Genomic DNA, 19,200 nt, shown 5'->3' with positions numbered 1-19,200 from the left:
TGTCAGGACTTTTATTTAGATATAGCTTACACAACTCTTAAATCTGATTTTTTTCCATTACAAATAAAGGGGAAAAAACAATAATATAACCTCTGAATAGAGCCTCTACATAGAGCCTCTACTTTGCAGTGGCCATAACATGGTCAAAAGGCTCTTATTCTTCGAATAAGAATGACTCTGTTAATGCATCGAATGTTGGCAGTTCTTGACCAATATTATGGAGCATAGTGCTCATTTGTTAAGACCCCTTTCCCCCCCCCCCCACCCCATTAGGTTACAAGGAAGGCTTACTATAATATCTATACAAAACATGGCAAGCTAGTTGTGATACATTAGTTGGCCCTGATGCATGTATAGTCTTTCATTGCTGCTATTTGTACAGTAATTTGTACACGTTTGGTAGGCGTTTGTATGTGTGTACAGAAGTTTGCTTTTTTGTGTTGGTTACCAAGGAAATACATAAGAGTCTTTGTGAGAGGAGTTAATCAGTATTCAGTTTGATATGATGGACATTGTATTGAGTAATTAATGGGAGCAGCTGTGTCAAAGAGCAACGGATGGCGCTAGCGAGTAGATGTTCTTCTCCAAGCATCTTGTCATCGCTATGATGATGATAATGTAGTGATGTGGTTTATTACCCCACGTCAGACTTGGGAGAGGCACAGGTGGTTTTTCAAAGGGGACTGTCCCCTCTGCGGCTCATTCTGGTACTCTCCTTTAGCTCCTGTAGCTTTAAAGGTCCGAAGAAATACCATAGAAATTGATTTCTATATGGTAAAGTATCCTCCTACGAGCCCAATTTCACAAAAAGGGGTGCGAAAAAATTATTTCAATAGAAGTTATTACCAATTAACTCATTAGAATTTACCCTGTCTCAGTTCCAATCGCCCCGCCCCCCAAAACGGTCCCAAACGAGGTAGTACTATCACGTGACCCTCTGACGTCAGTTTGAGAAGTCGCTCGGCTTTTGTGCCGCAGCCGAGCTGCACGCATGCGAGCATTGTATTGGTTTTGTATTGTGTTTTGCGTATGCGTGGTGACCTTCTTTCAGCTGAGAATTTGTTTGATCAGAGAGCAGAGAAAAGAGAAAATGCCGACCCGATGTATCGTAGCGGGATGTTCGAATACGTATAAAGATGGGGTTAGCCTTCATTCGTTTCCAAAGGACCCCAATCTGCGAAAAATTTGGACTTCCAAGGTGAAGCTCACGAGGGCTCGGTGGAAGGGTCCTTCGGACGCCAGTGTGATATGCAGCGAGCATTTTGATGTGGCGGACTTCGAAGATCTGGGATTATGGGCCCAGTTTGGCCTCAAAAGGCAGAAACGGCTGAAACCCGACGCAATTCCAAAAATCAAGGCCGCCAGTATGGGCAGCAAACCTGTAGTTCCTCGACCAGCCGCTGAAAAGCGACAGAAAATGAAGGTAAGAATTATTGTGAATATTGTTAGCTTTTTACGCCGATGAAAATATTGTTACGCTGATATGATGTGATGTATTGTACAGTTAGTACATGTACGAACGACCACTAAGTTAGTTACTGTATGTGCGCTTTATCAAAACGTGTCACCGCGGTACGCATACACGTTGCATGCATGATGACGTGAGTGCAGCTGCAGCTAGCAGCTAGGATAGCTAACTCGGGTGCACAGCGATCGGCCCGATAACTGTGAACAAAGTGCGGTCCGGGGTTCGGTTTGGACACGGTTGTGTTGTTGTGGTAATTCGTGATATTTATTTGGGTATACTGCTAAGTGCTAAATTCCACTACTTTGTGGATTTCGGTTTTTTATACGCAGCTATGAAGGTATGCATTGTAAAGGCACAGCTTGGAAAGCTTTATCATGTTTTTGTACGTTGCGTGGTGGTGATCCGCGCCCCGCCGCCGTGCTGTAAATGCTGTGCAGCAGCGACGCTATCTCGCTAGCGGATCTGGAGCGCGAGCGACCGCGATGTGTTGCTTCTCCCCGCCCGCCCCACTGGACTGCAGCGATATGCAGAGACATGCACATATCATGCAGACGAGCGAGCTCCATCCATGCAGCTCTACAACAGCGTAGTTGCTCTTTTTTTGGTCCCACGCACTAGCTTTGTTGCGGCATATCTAACGAACTGTGCGAGTATATTAGTAGTACAGCCTTACAACAGTTCTAACTAATGCTACACCTGTTGCAGTACTCCAGTAGACCAGTACAATGTCGATTATGTAGATCTATGACTATGTACATGTATTAGTAACTATTAGGTTTACTTAGCAAGCTTAGGGCTGCCATCCATGAGCATGATCCAATACAGTTTCACAGTTGGGAAAGGCATGTGACGATGGACAGTGCAAGATGAGTTTATGACATAAGACTTGATTGTCTGTGACTGTGTACACCTTGTGATTGTAATTTTGTATGTATGACTACTTGTAATGAGGTCTAACTTGTGTACCACACGGATGACCTGATTATTAGGCAAGGTTGACCAAAATATGTATTTGTCGTTGGACATAATAAAAACAGACTAGCTACGTGTAGGTCTGCATGTCTGGCTCATGGAATCTAAGGAAAGAGCCATAAATTACTAATGAGTAAAAAATATCCTCCAAACAGATAACTATACACAGCCCAGTCGCTGTACAAACTACAAGGTACGTCGCGACGTACCTGTGTACAGCGACTGGGCTGTGTATAGTTACCAAACAGACAGATTTTTCTGTCTAGATGCAAGGCAGAAGTAAACTTTGTATAGCTCCTGAAATTCTGATTTATGACATTTGTATAGTAGACACTGCAAACCTTAAACAAGTGTGCTTTTATTTTGCCTGGCTGATGACTAGACTGTCTGTGCCGTGAGTGCAAGTAGGTCAGATCTACACTTTAGTGAGTTCATATACATTTATCTAAAATACAAGATAGAGTCAAAACTGTCTATAGGCTATAGCGGCCACCCAAGGGAAACAAAAGTGGCCTGCTTCTGTTCTTTCATATAAAAACAACATTATGAGCCTGAGAAACTGCTAATACACGTACATGGTATTGTTCGTACCAGTTTTCATGAACGGGGTTCACAATCACTAGTGCCGAGTTGGATGGAGATGGATAATGTGTGAAGCTTATGTTAACAAAAGGGACTTTAAAACACTAATTAGTGGGTATCTAAATTCTGAGATGTTATTAAGAGTTGTCTTTGCCTCTGTGGCATCTGTATTCAGGGCGGCATTACTGAAGCCTACATGAACAGGAATTGTAGATATAATCTGGTGTACATGGTGAGTCAAGTTGGTGGTAAAACAGCTTTTTATGGCAAAGAGCTACATTAATTTTGTCATTAATGTCTGTGTGATTGTGACAGAGCTAAGACTCCATATAATTCATGCAATAAATGCAAAAGGCATCGCATTCATGGCTGATGGTTCAGCAATTTTTTTTTGTTAACCGTTGTTTTGTTTTTTTTGCGGCTGCTATAGGCAGGTACCCACATTGTAGATGTTCACCGTGGGATACAAAATGAGTGACTGCTGTCCGTGTTACATGTATGCAGGTGGCTGCTGTGCAAAGGGTCAAAAGGGAAAGGGTAGAAATTCGCAAAATTGAAATGCATGCAAAAAATCCTTGTTTTACAGTACCGGTATTTCTGCAACAAATTTTCAAGCTTCTTTAACTCCCCCACCCCCTCAAATATGGTTGTATTTTTCAGATGCTAGATGAATTGCTCACTGAAACAGCAGGAGACAGCTCTCAAGAACCTGTTATGGACACGTCATCGGAAGATCCTATGGACACGTCAGATGATCAGCGTGACTTGTCAGATATTCCTGGGCCGAGCCATGTGGCAACTGATCCCATACTTCATGAAGACCTCCTCCAGGTACCCAGTCTTATGTTTTTTGGGTTTGTTTGTTTATTTGTTTGTTTTTTTTTTTTTTGCTTCTGCTACATTTCAAAAGATAACATTTACACATGTAGACCAGATTACAAAGGAATGTAATTTCATGTGATTTTCAAGAAAGTGGATGACAGTGTATAAAATCTTGATGCACATATAGTAAAATTGCTACCTGCCGAAGATGGTGGTAAGTGTATAACGTAAAAATTATAATCCACACAATATCATTTGTGAAGTCGAGTGTGGTGAATGCAAGGTCAGCACATTTCTCATTTACAGGACTTTGCATGCAATTTTATAAACAGTATTTTTGTATGTATGACATTGGTTGAGTTACCATAAAATGTTTTGAAACCATCCTTCCCCATCAACGCATGTGATTTACATCAGAAGATGTTTCAGTTTTTTACTCTAACACCTTAATCAGTGCTGATTCTTGTACATTTGTGAGAACTACCTCACAAGTTTATATACTGGTACATGTACTTTTTTTATGAATCCACTCGTGTATTTTTGAAATAATGCAAACTAATTCTTTATTTTTCTGAAGTACAGTGTAATATGGCCTTTTCTCTGTCATTGGTTTTTTTTTCCAGAAAATATTTTAAATAACTGTCACTTCATCATAAAAAAGTACAAAATACAAGTGCCATGGAAAAAAAAAAAATGTGCAAAAACTTGTACTATAGACATTATCACTTTTTTTTTTTTTTTTTTTTGCAGAACTCCACAATGCTTTTAAATATTGAATGTTTCTCATTACAGAAAACCGGTGAAATGCCAACAGTTCCTGTGCCACTCCATCAAGCTACTAGATCTGTTGGTACTCAGACAAGAGTTGCTACCAGAGTGAAAGGTACAGTGTATTACAACATTTTAGTTTGTATTTCAAGTTAGAAGTTCAAATCTTTACTTTCATGTTCTTTCCAGAGTCAAGAAGAGAAAGAAAGAACAGTGTGTACGTAAAATGGGAGGGTTAAAGGTCCAGACAATGACAATTTTCATTGGAATTAGTAAAGTGTATTCATTTTTCACACAAACGTTGATACATGAGATCTACACACTTTCTGTAGTGAAGTACAGTACCAGTATATTGATCAGATGCTTCACATTGGCTGGGAATTATAGTTGTCTTACACTTTTTTCTTTTCCGGCCTAACATTTCTGTTCAAGTGAATATTTTTAAAGTGAGAATGATGTTACTGCATAAAAAGGATGACATTATCCCTTGGATGTCCTGACAGTCATTATGACAAAACAACAACAGAACATTACAAAATGATAAAGATGATGGTGTTGTTTGCTTAGTAGTTACGATACATTTTATTCCAATATTATGCAGGTACTCAAGTGAGAGTGCAAATGTGCCATAAAGGGGTAAATACAGGCACACAGGCGCTCCTTAGACCACTGGTGACTTCAAGAGGTACAATGTGCAACCTTCCTGCGAAGAAATCTTCAAGCAGCTCATCATCGTCTGAGTCTAAATCCCCAGAGAGCAAGGAAGCAGAGTCTCCTGGGTATACACCAGATGACAGTGACTCTTCGGATGAGGAAAGCTCACCTAAAAAAGCCAAGAGGGCAAGGTAAACAGTGTAATGGATATATCCCTTAGTCACAAGAAATTAGCTTTATTGGTTATGTTGATCCATGCCTCCATGTATGTCCTTTTGTCAAACATTCTCATTTACATATTTTGTATTTGTTGTTTTTCTTTCACTTTTTCTTGAATAGCTACATCTACATTGCTGCAGTGAGTTAAAAGATTAGAATTTTTAGGGAACTTCTAATAATTTATCTCTTTCTTTCATTAATTTTGGGCGATTTAAAAGTTTAACGAATACAATTCCTCCTCAAGTTGATAATCAAAATATAAGTGGATTTTGTGCACGCGAACACAAAGAAAGGAAAAAGAATAGGGTTGACAATGCATACCTAACAAATTGCACTTATCTGACCACTGAAAAATATTTTTGTATTCATATGGTTGTTTTTTATGCCTACATGTACTTCTTTGTTTTTGCATATTTGACAGGAGAGGCCGCAGTCCAAGAACACGGCATGTACCAAGCCTGGCACCAGTACCTCATCAGGAGGCAAAGTACATAATTTTCGAAAGCCACCTGATGAGACTGTTCGAAAGGTGTTCTTCCTGCTCCTCGGGGAATGTCATTGTAAATAAAAAGGTGACAGGCACCCATCTGAGGGTCACCACGGAATGTGTGGCGTGCGAGAAAACTGCTGTCTGGGACAGCCAGCCCCACTATGGCAGCACTCCAGCTGGGAATGTCCTCCTGTCTGCTGCCACCTTGTTTGCTGGAGGGAGCGCTGTGAAGACCCTTCGGATCCTCAGCTTCATGAAGGTGGCAGTAATTACAGAGAGGACATTCTTCAGACAGCAAGAGCGCATCCTCCAGCCTGTGGTGGAGAAGGTGTGGACGGCACATCAAAGATCCCTGCTGGAAGCACTGAAGGCAGAAGGACAGATGCTGGTCATCGCTGGGGATGGGCGTGCCGACAGCCCGGGGCATTCTGCCAAGTTTGGCACCTACACTGGGATCGAACTAGGCATTAACAAGATCATTGATCTTCAACTAGTACAGGTATTGGATTAGTGAAATATCTTCATCTTGCTACATCTTAGATCTCTGATATTGATTGATAATACTGTGTATTAGTAGTAATGTCAATAATGAAAGTGTATTAATGATAATGGTAGATAGGATCATGAAGTACAATAATTATATATTTCAGATAAATGTTAGGGGGAAAAAAAAAGTTTAATGCAAAACATTGAACTTGGCATTAACAAGATCATTGATCTTCAACCAGTGCAGGTATTGGATAAGTGAAATATCTTCATCTTGCTACATCTTAGAACCCTGATATTGATTGATAATACAGTGTATTAATAGTAATGTCAATAATTATATTAATGATAATAATAGCTAGGATCATGAAGTACAATTACTATATATTTCAGATAAATGTTGTGGAAAAAAAAAAGTTGAATGCAAAATATGATGCCTAATCTCAGATATTACAAATATAAGTTACTTGGCAATGCATTTTAATCTACTTACATGTAAACGAACAATATTGCTTTGTTTCCTTCTCCCAGAGTAATGAGGTAAAGAACAGTGCCCACATGGAACTTGAAGGTTTCAAGAGGATGCACCAGTTCCTGACCAACAAGGGACTTCATATTGGGAAGCTGGTGACAGACAGACATAGGCAGCTTGCCAAGCATGTTCGGGAAACTAGTCCAGCCATCACCCATGTGTATGATGTTTGGCATCTTGCCAAAGGTGAGTTATAACCCCATGCAAAGTGAAGTTAGTACTATTCAGTGGAACATGATACAGTGTGTCAAATATGAAGATGTGAATTGAATGACTGAAGAATAGGACCCCTTTTACAGTGTAGCCTCGTGCCGCCATTTGGTACCGCAATTCGGTACCAAATTTGGTACCACATTTCGCATTTTGTTGTTGTTGTTGTTCGGGGGTTTTTTTTGGGGGGGGGGGGGCGGCCTGAGGCCAGCTTTTTCGGTTGGTGTAAACGGGGTCTTAGAAATGTTAGGATATCATTCTTTAGATAAAGATATACAAACAATGTCATCTCATCATATCGCACAATTTATCATTCTTTTAGAAACCCATTGAGGATGATTCCCGAGTATACTCGGGCAAGTGTCTATGATTTAAAATGTATGTTGTAGCAAAGTCAGTCCGTCCTCAATAGGTATTCACGGTTCTTGCAGTAATTAAGGCCTTTCCTGGCTTATACTTGTATTTGTGCTTCAGCTTATTACCGACGAGCACCTTCTGTCAATGCATTTATGTTGAACCTCAAAACCTACCATACCTCTTTAAGCTTGCTTTGAACCTTTTATAACATGATGTAATTCATATGTTATCTGCTTGTTTTGTGCTTACTATTTTCCATAATACAGTGGACTCCCGTTTAACTTACTATTTTCCATAATACTCTGTTTTGATTTAACAAACCTATGTATTCTATTTCCACAGTGCCCAAATTTTTCATGTTAGTGTTGAAATAAATGCTGTATTAGTAGTGTTTTTTTTCTTGCTTTGCACATCAGGAATCCGAAAGAAAATCCATGCCCTAGCAAAGAAGAAGGGATGTGAGGTTGTTGGCGAATGGGAGCAGAGCATTAACAACCACCTCTACTGGGTCGCATGCTCAACTCCTGAAGCTGAACCAGAACTGCGTGTGTCCAAGTGGATGTCATTGGCCAACCACATTCAAGACGTCCATGAGGGGCACAGTGACATTTTTCCTCGTTGTCTACATGAGGAGTTGGAGCCAGCAAGGTTGAAAAAGTGGCTGAAACCTGGTAATCATCGATTAGTTCGTGTTGAATATAGTACAATGTTATGATTGGTGAATTTCAATTTAGATTCCTTATTACTTTACAAGCTGTATAATGGTCTAGTAATTGCCTTGTATGCTACATGACATGAGAATGTGCTGTGCAAATGTGCACTTAGGATGCAAAATTTCTCAGGTTCAGAGTTCGTAATGTCATTGAACTAAAGCTGGAATTGCATTTTCAACTGTATTTCCAGCTTGGAATACCAAGTGGTAATATATATTTTATAGATAAACTATTGCCAGCCTGAAATGATAGTGGGTCAAGACAAGAATGTCACCACTTTGACATTTTTCAACTGCATCTGCTGGTTAGATAAGAGAAAAGGTGGTACTACTGGTATAGTTTATAGGTTGAAGAACATGACCATGTTAATGTGTAACAGTTATCTGCATTAACCCACCCCCTCCCCCCAAAAAAAGTAAAAGATGATAAATAAATTTATAAACAAAATGAAATGAAGTAAAGTAAGATAAAATCTGCATTAACCCACCCACCCCCCCCCCCAAAAAAAAGGAATGATAATGATAAATAAATGAATAGAATTAAATAACATGAAATGATATAAGATAATAAACAAACAAACAAACAAAAACAAAGTTGGAGGGACTACAGTCAAGGTCAAAATTAACTGCAATATTGTTAATTAGGGCTTCAGGTAAACCTCTGAAAATCATGCTTTAAGTCAAGATCAATGAGATCCTCTTACTAATTATGTATTAAAGTAAAGGGCCATGCACACACAAGATATGAGCAGAATCCAAATGCATCCTTATTATTTGCATGCAGTAGTAATACTGACTTCAGATATAGTTGTAGTTTATGGACTCATAAAAAGTCAGACATATTGTTTGTAAAATGTCATTTTTCGGTCTTAATTTGATCAGGCCAATAGGCTCTTGTTTTTCTCAGGACTTGCAGCATAAAAAAAACAAAACACATAAAAATTATTCAAAGCAAGAAATAATGTTGAATATTGATTTCTTTTATAAATGATCAGGCACCTTGGCATGTGAGAAGTTTGAGACCATCATCGCCAGCACTTCCTTTCTCAGTGATGTGAAGAAGATGTCAAGTGCCCAGCAGACCTCTTCCCTCGAGTCATTCCACGCCCTGATCAACCATTTTGCTCCCAAACTGAAAGCTTACCAGTACCATGGCATGCTCAGCAGGTAAACATGCAAAAGCTCTCTCTGTGAAAGTCTGCATTGGTGTGGGTCAAGGTATTTAGTAATCTGTATGGTGGCAAAGACTTATATCATCTATTACAGTGTACAGTGTAATCCCATAGTAACAAAATCCTCAGTACTGACTGTTCTCTTGTGTTGTATGAAATCTTGTTATAACTGAACAATATACTGTATGGAGATATGTAGATGCTGATTTAAGGACATGTATTGTGATTCTGTTGTTAAAAGAATTTTGTTATAACCATGCCAGTTATAACAAGAGTGCACTGGACATGTAGGTTATGCTACCCTGAGTATTTGTAGAGATTCATAGTTTGTCAATTTTTATTCTCAATTTAGACTGCACCTTGCTGCGCTACACTACAATGAGAACAGTGACCGACCACAAGCCACAACACGAGAGGGGAAGAAAAGCTACAAGCTGAAAAAGCTGAAGTACAGGCCAGGGAAGGCCACAGTCACCCCATTCAAGGGACCTCAACGGTTTGGTGTGTATACAATAGACTTGTGTTATTTGAACCAGAAAGTAAAATAACATTGACAAGATAGACAACAGCATAACCAGACAGTACTTTATTCGCGAGCATTAGTGAGGTATTGGCTAGTCAATCTTGCAATGACATTTATATATCAATGTGTTGTACATTAGTATACATGTATCAAAATCTATTCTCATCTTTTGAGACAAACTTTCTGTTGAGATCAGCAAGTTATCACAACATGTACTGTATACGCCAAATATTTATATTAATTTTTGTGAAATTAAAGACACCTGAAAATATTAACTGTACTTTGATGTGAATGTGAATCTAACCACTCGCGAAATCGTAGGGTATTCCTGATTCGTGAAAATTTGGACTCGCAAAATATAGATGACGGATCGAGTGGTTTTATTCCATAGATTACCTTATTAGTATTATATTTTCTTTCTCTTTTGTTAAAGCAAATGATATTGTTTGGCTTGCAGCAGTTTCTAGTTTTTTTCAACTCTTGTGTTTCGGAGTATTTTGTTTGAAAATTGTTTTTTTTTTTCAGTGAGCATTTTGATAGTGGTCCTTGCTCTCTCTTATGAACATGAACTACATTTCAGCTGTGATATTGTGTAATCATAGGTATCATTCTTTGCATGCTCTTTCCATGGCAGAGTATGTTGCTGAACTGATGAGCGAGGTGGCCAGGAGTACTAGAACATACAAAGACCAAGCAGAGCAGAGACAGCAGGCTCCACCATCGCTCACCAGCAAGTACTCGTACCAGACTAAGGAAGATATCATCAAGCAGCAACGTAGCCGCTTCAGCGTTTGACACTGCAGAGCATGCAGAGAGACAGCAGGCTCCACATCGCTCACCAGCAAGTACTCACACCAGACTAAGGAAGAGATTGTCATGCATTGATGAAGTCACTTAGATTCACTTCCTGAGAATTGGAGAGGATTTTGAAAGCTAACTTTTTCAGTTTGAGGTGCATGGAAGAAAGAATACAGTGAAAACTAGATTATCACAATTCTTTGCCATTGTAGTATCTCTGCTTAGGTTTGCTTTTTGTCTCAACAGTGAGTGTACACGTGCACTGAAATGTGTATTTTGGAGCATGAATGCCTTTTGGACAGTAGATCACATTCCTTCAATGTCTTGTTTATATTTTGAGAAGAGGTTTTCTGAAATCGTATTGCCATATCAGGTGCATGTATATTCACTTCCTGAGAATTTGAGAGGATTTTGAAAATAACTTTAAAGCATTTTTTGTTAGTGGTGCAAATAAGAAAGAATGTGATGAGAACTAGATTATCATAATCCTTTGCCAAATTTGCTTCTTGCCTCTTAGATGAATGTGCACTGAAATGCTTATTTTGGAGCATGAGTGCCTTTTGGACAGATCACATTTCTTCAATGTTTTTCTCTGTTGAGAATTCTCAAGTTTGTCTGAAATTGAAGTGCCATAACAGGTGCAAGTACATTATGTCTACCTCCTGAAAATTGGAAAGGATTACAGGATTTTGAAAAGGAAATTTGAACCTTTTGCAGTTCAATGTGTGAGGAAGAAAGACAGAATGTGGTAGAAACCAGATTACTGTAATCCTTTGTGATTGTTGGTATACCTGCTCACAATTGCTTGTTACCTCAACAATGAAAGTGCACTTGTGCACTGAAATGCTTATTTTTGAGCATGAAAGCCTCATGGACCATAGATATCGTTCCTTCAATTTATTGTATACAACTGTACATTGTATTTTGAGAAGAGGTTTTCTGGAATCTTATTGCCATATCAGGTGCATGTACGTGTATATTGGCATCCTGAGAATTGTAGAGGATTTTTAAAAATATAAAGCCTTTTCAGTTTGATGTGCGAGGACGAAAGACAGAATGTGGTTGAAACTAGATTATCACAATTCCTTGGCATTGTAGGTATCTTTGCTCAGGTTTGCTTCTTGCCTCAACAGTGAATGTGCACTGTAATGCTTATTTTGGGGATAGATCAAATTCCTGCAATGTTTTTATACAAAGTGTATTTGAGAAGAGGTTGTTTGAAATCGTAGTGCCATATCAGGTGCATTCCTTAAAATTGGAAAGGATTAGAGGATTTTAAAAGTGAACTTCAAACCCATTGTAGTTTGACGTGTGAGGAGGAAAAACAGAATGTGGTAGAAACCAGATTACTATAATCCTTTATTATTGTTGGTATCTCTGCTCAAGATTGCTTCTTTCCTCAGCAATGAAAGTACACTTGTGCATGGAAATGAATGCTTTTTGGACAGTAGATTACTTTCCTTCAGTGTTGTTTATATTTTGAGAAAAGGTTTTCTGAAATCATATTGCCATTTCAAGTGCATATACATGTATATCCACTTCCTGAGAATTACACAAGGATTAGAGGATTTTGAAAACAAACTTGACAGCCATACCAATTTGATTTGTAAGGAGGAAAACAGAATGTGGTAAAAACTACAGTATCAAAATCCTTTTTCATTGTCCGTATCACTACTCTAAATACTTCTGCCTCAACAATGGAATGCCTTGTTTTAAAGCATGAATGCCTTTTTGACAGTAGATTGCATTCCTTCAATGTATTTATATTTTGAGAAGAGGTTTTTTTTTTTTTGAAATGGCAATGCCATATCAGGTGCATGTATATCCACATCTTGAGATCAAACATTGACATGTATGCATTTCTCATTCTGTACATGGTACCGTACTCGATTGTTCTTTGCAAATGACTTGTGCTTCTGATACATGCTTGCAAACTAAGATTTTGATATGATTATGTGTTTGTGTGTTTATGTGTAGGTGCAAATGATGTGAAGTATGCTTCTATTGCTGGATTAATAAGAGATGTGTAAGCATAATGACTTTCAAGATTTGTTATGGGAGGGAGCAGGGTGGGAGTGGGATGGGAGTAACGTTATGCATCATTTTGAGAAGCAGTCACTCATATCTGTTTGTTTACAAGTATTTGTATACCACAAGTCGATAAAGTATCACTTGATACAACACAACTTGCAGATGAAGTGGGCTTGAATGCTAGAGTCTTGTACCCAGATGGCTATTTCATAGAGCAGATCACCTCTTTTACATATCTCAAACACAGTGTGAACTCGGTATACCGGTAATGAGATCCATGTGACCAAGACGATTTGTTGTCTAAACCAGATACTGTATTTTGTTACATCAGTTGTCAAACAATACAAAACAAAGGAAATACCTTTATTGGGACAGTGGGAAATAGTTTGTCATATCAGATATTTTGTTAAATCAGATCTCTTTTTATCCAGTGTCCAATGTATAAAGTAAAACGAGGAATGTTTAAATGCATTGTGAGTTTGCGAATTTCATGAGAGCCAATATGCGCAAAATTAAAATGCATTTAGTTCTTGTCTACACTATGCACAATGTTCACAAAAATTTAATGCCTGCAAAATATTAGTTTTTTCAGTATACATGTACACGTAGCAGTTACAAATTGAATACATTTACACGTATGTAGTTTTAGTTATTTGTGAGTCTAGTGGTTATGTGCAAGTATTGTATGTCAATTTGTAGTATAGTGTAGGTCAGTATTTCTTGCCATAATGTTAGTAAGTACACTGTATGTGAGGTATGAAAAAGATACAAAATAATGTATAGACTGCAAACTTGACATGTTGTAACAGTTGTAATGACATAACATTTGTACATGTTTGCATGAATACATGTACAGGTTGCAAGTTTTGTTGATGTAGAAATATATACAGATAGATTGATGAAGCAAAAAAGTTGTGTGAACGATACATGAAGAAATGCACATTGCATTTTATGGTAAATGTACATGTACTAGCAATATGAGTAGACTCCACATATCCCATTTATCAATGCATCTTTCTTAAGAACCTGAATTTTGATCTGTCAAAACCACATTTTCAATGACTAGACTTAGCTTTCCACCATTTTCATTCAGGGGGATAACATTGATATGAAGCACACTCGTGCTATCTCACATGGTACTAGAGCTTTGTAGTTTATAATGTACTCTGTTCACACCCTCCTCAGAAGTACATGTATTGTTTTACAGTGCTGTATGTATTTTGTATGTATGAGGATGTACTTATGAAAAAAATACAAGATTCAAGCACTCAGTATTACAAGCTATAGAATGTTGCTTTGTTTTTTGGAATTATATTGGCAGTCAAAGCTGATTTGTGTATACTGTACCTTACATAGTATGCAAGTTTGCTTTTTCTTGTTAGTCTCGCACTGATGCTCAATTATGCTAACTGTAAAAGTAGAATTTTTGTGACTTGGAACTTTCTTACATTTCACACACCAAGAAACCAGTGTGAAAATAAGACACATGAATACTATATTGGCTTGTCACTAGTAAGTGTCTCGAGTCTGCAGGATTAAAACATACAAAATTCATCTTACCCAGTGAGTGCAAAAAAAAGCAAACACTTGCGCAAAAATACTGCATGAGCTGATTTTTTGTGAATCACCTTTGGACCATGAATTTAACAACAGGCGATTTGCTAGTCTTTGTGTCAATTCCTGAAAACAATATCTCCACACAATGCTCTTGACCTCCTCATTCACAAAATGTTAATGTACGTGAAAATATGTTTGTACAGTAATCTCTCTTTAATAAATTAATGTACAGTAAACAACAAAATTATTCATACCCCTGGGAAATTTTTAGTTTTAAGCACATTTCTTACAAGTAAAGGATGGAGTGATGGTGATTGGATGTTACTGTATAAACTCAACATTTCAGTTGTTTAGCAAATGAGGTGAAACTGGGATTAATGTCAATTTACAGAGAACAATATGAGTAAAAATTTAACACCCAATCACCATCAGTCCATCCTTCACTTGTAAGAAATTTGCTCAGAACTAATAATTTCTCAGAGGTATGAATAATTTTGTTGTTATGTATATTTTAGATTATGATAGATTAGGTATTACTCAAAATATGATATTCATACAGAAAACATCACCCAGAGAAAATCATCTTTACCAACAAAATTTATGCATGTTTATTGATATACACAGTTATTCAATTGGCATCTTTCCAATGATGACTGCCATGCACTATACATACTGTACATTGTGAAGGGGGGCGGGGGGGGGGGGGGGGGGTACATCTACCAATCCACCAATCTACCATCTACCGATCTAGAATCAAATGCTTCTCTTTGAACAGTCACTTCATATGATCTTGTGTATAAGTACATGTACCAGTACAACTGCACTTACTCTTAGATAAACAATTCTTTATTACGGGACCCTATCATGTTTTCACATGTTGAAAAAAAAACGAAAAAAAAAACCCACTATTCTCCAAAATATGTCACAAAATGTTAAAACTATCTGCACACGAAAGAAAAAGCTATTTAAGAACAAAAACATCAAAGACATAATGTTGTGAACAGAAATAACATCAAAGACAACGTTGTGAACAGAAATAAACAAGAATAAGCAAGTGGAAGTACACACATTTAGTGCATGTTGAAGTGTACATTTACAGATAACCGTAACACATCTACCGGTATATACATGTACTAGGCATACTATGCATTACTACTTCAGTGACACAATTAACGGATTCACTGATTGTAAGTGCACATAAACTTATTTCTCAAGGGCACTGAATTACTGGCACATTACTAGCAAAAAGTACTTGCTTGTACATGTAAAGAAGACACTGCAATCATCACCAGAGTATCAGTTATATAAGCAGGATAATTCATAAACCCTAGAACATCCTACATATTGTACAAAGCAATCACAGGACTCTAAGCAATGGTACACAAAGGACAAGGAAACTGAATCATACCCTTCAGCACAAATAGCACAAATTACATTGCACTTGGTCTGTATGCAGCACACCTTTGCTCTTCTCTACTTAATGGATACTGACATGAGGTATACAACCAAAGGCAATTTGTTACAAAAAATGAAGACATGTCATGTACACTGGAATGGCCGTTCATTTACACGTACATTGCACACATTTACATGTACATTTACAGATAACCGTAACACATCTACCGGTATATACACGTACTAGGCATACTATGCATTACTTCAGTGACAATCTTGGGTGAAATATGCCACTGTATGTAATACAATTTACGGATTCATTGAGCGTAAGTGCACATAAACTTATTTCTCAAGGGCACTGAATTACTGGCACATTACTAGCAAAAAATACTTGCTTGTACATTGTACATGTAAAGAAGACACTGCAACCATCACCAGAGTATCAGTTATATAAGCAGGATAATTCATAAACCCTAGAACATCCTACAATGCAATCACAGGACTCTAAGCAATGGTACACAAAGGACAAGGAAACTGAATCATACCCTTCAGCACAAATAGCACAAATTACATTGCACTTGGTCTGTATGCAGCACACCTTTGCTCTTCTCTACTTAATGGATACTGACATGAGGTATACAACCAAAGGCAATTTGTTACAAAAAAATGAAGACATGTCATGAACACTGTAATGGCCATTCATTTTCCACACAAAGATGATATGTACATGTACATGTTAAGTTTACACCTCTTGGAAGCCACGGTACTCGTCAGATGGGAAGGTTTTTCGAATCTTCAGCACAGCACAAGATGGAAGAGGTACTCGCACCATTCGCCCCAAAAAGCCCCAGCACCATCTTGCCAGCTGGCGATAAGCAATATGTCTGTACCTCCTGCAATTACAGACAAGGGGGAAAGAGATCTTGAAATGAAGGGTGAATACCAGTACATGTAATTTCATTTTGTTTTAATTAGGGTGAAACATGGGTAAAAATATGAAGGAGTGTATGTGGTTACTTTCACAGTCATACTTTAACATAATTATGTGCATAATTCTACTCAGAAAGTTGCAATTTTCTCCCCCTCCCATTTTGCAGTCAGCTTAGTACAAGTAAGGTAATCAGTAAAGTCAAGCGGAATACAGTTCTAATTTACATTCATACTATTCATAGCCTTACGTGCCATACATGTATTCATCTGATACACACGCAGTATGACCTTGATTATCTAGCCATGTCAGGACCAGCAGGCATTTGGCCAGAAAATACAGCATTTCTAGCATATCATGCTAGGGGTGACATGTTCTTACCAATTCATTAATATCATGATTATCGTGTATCTGGATAATCATCTGCATGGCATTGTCACATTCCAAACTTTGGGAAATGATTCCTTGTAAGGATATAATAAAATATGAGTAAACACTAATATCCCTTCATGTATGTTTTTTGAGATGGACAAAATCAATATTGCTCCTCCTTGAATACTGATGCTGCATTGTACTGTAACCACTGCTGTGCACTCACTGCCAGCGACAAGCGTGGCAACAGTCTTTGACATCATCTCACGAACTGACTTAAAAGTTACAATCCGCATTGATGATTGGAATTTGTCCCGTTGTGTATTCTATGCACAATAATGGTTCAATGTCTGTTTGTTTTGAGCAAGATTTGGCACTCAAGAAACACATGAAAACAAAACAAAAACAAAAAATCTGAGATTTGGAAAACAGAGAATCAAGATAATCAATGGCCAGATAATCTAGCTCCCACCAATATGAACTTGTACACTGTATATTAAATGCAGATTTGACTATTTTTGTTGTTATTGTTGTTGCTGTTTACAATGTATTTGGTTGCATTCAACTCCCCTTACACACACAAAAAAAAACAAAAAAAATATGCACAGCAGATGTCATATCGTACAATGTAGATCTACAGTACATGCACAAACCCAAGAAACAGTAGGCCTACTGGTACTGTAAATTAATATCATGAGCTCTGTATTCTAGTGCATCATAAACCATTTACCAGGTACTAGGAGGTACCTTAGGTAGGCCTACATTTTGTACTTCGACCATGGATGATATTGAGGTTTGTTGAAAAAATTGGAAATCAAAATTTTAACAGGTGATTTTGATACATGGAAAAAGCAATATGTGTGTAGACTTGAGAAAAAAAAACAACACCGGAAATCAGATTTAGTTCTACAGAATATCATGCCTGAATACAACATTCTCTTTGTAATCAGTGTGTTCATGGAGAGGCCTACTCATTCAAAGAGTGGTAAATATTCTAGGTTGTGAGCTGCAAATTAAAATACCGTGTATTAGACTATTAACATGCAAACATACGCTATAGTCATAGAGAACAACTATACACACTACCTGGTATTATTTACCTAAGCATACAAGTGTACTTACTGGTTCAATGTCGCATTCTGACGAGCTCCTCCTCCATACTGTGCGTGATATTGGAAATAAGCAGTCTCAAGTACATACTCGTCTAAGCAGACAGTCAGAAACCCTGGATGCTCTGTGATGCAATCCAGGCTTCCATTGTACGAGTCCATCTTGTCTACGATCTCGTTGATCTCCTTGCAGCAAATGCTCTCTTGTACGGAAGGCATTGCTGCACATCCACCACTGCATGAACACCTGTGTGGGGAAGTCAATTGACATGATGATGTACACTGTATACTGACTGCAAGCATATCGAGTCTAACAATAGATTAATGGGAGATCATTCATAAATCAATCTCACTGAAAGCACAGAACCAGATCAAAACACAATTTTGATGTAACTCTTACACTTTATAGTAGTGTTAGACTGTTACAGATCTAACGTAATACATTGTAACGACCTACTTTACTGGGTAGTGTTGAAGTACACTAAATTTACACAAACAAGATGTTCATGTAGCTTGAATTTACAAAATTACAGTGTCAGACTTAACAGACAATAACCTGCACACCTACAAACAGACAATGTATCAAGTCTTGAATTCAGTAACAGTCGATACAAGGTGTAACCACACTACGAACGCTAAGTAGAAATTTCCACTGTGCTGTGTACATCGTGTAGCGGTATGCACAGCATTCAATATTCTATCACTGAGAATTCGGCTCCGACAGGCAGGAGTACTTTACTACTAGTACAGCCCGTCAGTACAATGACCCAATGTACATGTACCGGTACGGGTAATCTAACATTGACAACAAAGCTCAAAGTGATAAATATTACCCTACGGTCAAAACCTAGTAACTATCTTTTATGATAATCGTATCGACAAGGTTACCGGTTCCAAATATTCAATTCCAACAGCAACTGAACGCAAGCGAGCGGCCAGGTTGTACAGTTTGCTGCGACTCCAGCAAACATGATAAGCTCGCTAATCGCGATCGCCGGGCCGCCGCCGGCCCAGGCAGGGGCAGGGAGCGGAAGCTGGCTCTC

The 19,200-nt window shown here is 38.1% G+C and overlaps 2 protein-coding genes across 2 annotated transcripts; one reads left to right on the top strand and one right to left on the bottom strand.

The window, feature by feature from the left end:
* The first annotated feature begins 3,754 nt into the window (after positions 1-3,754).
* LOC139713129 (uncharacterized) lies at positions 3,755-11,742 on the top strand. Its single transcript, XM_071624882.1, has 9 exons — positions 3,755-3,853; positions 4,637-4,727; positions 5,214-5,457; positions 5,907-6,474; positions 6,993-7,179; positions 7,977-8,231; positions 9,268-9,439; positions 9,797-9,945; positions 10,602-11,742. The coding sequence occupies exons 1-9, from the start codon at positions 3,761-3,763 to the stop codon at positions 10,760-10,762; spliced, it is 1,920 nt and encodes a 639-aa protein (XP_071480983.1). The 5' UTR covers positions 3,755-3,760; the 3' UTR covers positions 10,763-11,742.
* A 3,667-nt stretch (positions 11,743-15,409) lies between these two features.
* Positions 15,410-18,622, bottom strand: LOC139713127 (uncharacterized). The gene is made up of 2 exons (XM_071624881.1): positions 18,171-18,622; positions 15,410-16,641 (listed from the first exon to the last, which is right to left on the bottom strand). The coding sequence occupies exons 1-2, from the start codon at positions 18,458-18,460 to the stop codon at positions 16,491-16,493; spliced, it is 441 nt and encodes a 146-aa protein (XP_071480982.1). The 5' UTR covers positions 18,461-18,622; the 3' UTR covers positions 15,410-16,490.
* Between the last annotated feature and the right edge of the window lie 578 nt (positions 18,623-19,200).

This window comes from Diadema antillarum, unplaced genomic scaffold, assembly GCF_040938485.1.
Source record: "Diadema antillarum isolate AM-2024a unplaced genomic scaffold, OU_Dant_1.0 seq00001909_RagTag, whole genome shotgun sequence".
Taxonomy (NCBI): domain Eukaryota; kingdom Metazoa; phylum Echinodermata; class Echinoidea; order Diadematoida; family Diadematidae; genus Diadema; species Diadema antillarum.
The sequence above is the reverse complement of the archived record's forward strand: the minus strand, read 5'-3'. Positions and strand labels throughout refer to the sequence as shown.

Excerpts from the sequence above, each read along its gene's own strand:
- LOC139713127 (XM_071624881.1), bottom strand. The coding sequence starts at position 18,460 with ATGCTTGCAGTCAGTATACAGTGTACATCATCATGTCAATTGACTTCC. Across the intron at positions 16,642-18,170 it reads CAGAATGCGACATTGAACCA|GAGGTACAGACATATTGCTT; the intron begins GTAAGTACACTT and ends CTGTAATTGCAG.
- LOC139713129 (XM_071624882.1), top strand. The coding sequence starts at position 3,761 with ATGGACACGTCAGATGATCAGCGTGACTTGTCAGATATTCCTGGGCCG. Across the intron at positions 8,232-9,267 it reads GAAAAAGTGGCTGAAACCTG|GCACCTTGGCATGTGAGAAG; the intron begins GTAATCATCGAT and ends ATAAATGATCAG. Across the intron at positions 9,440-9,796 it reads TACCATGGCATGCTCAGCAG|ACTGCACCTTGCTGCGCTAC; the intron begins GTAAACATGCAA and ends TTCTCAATTTAG.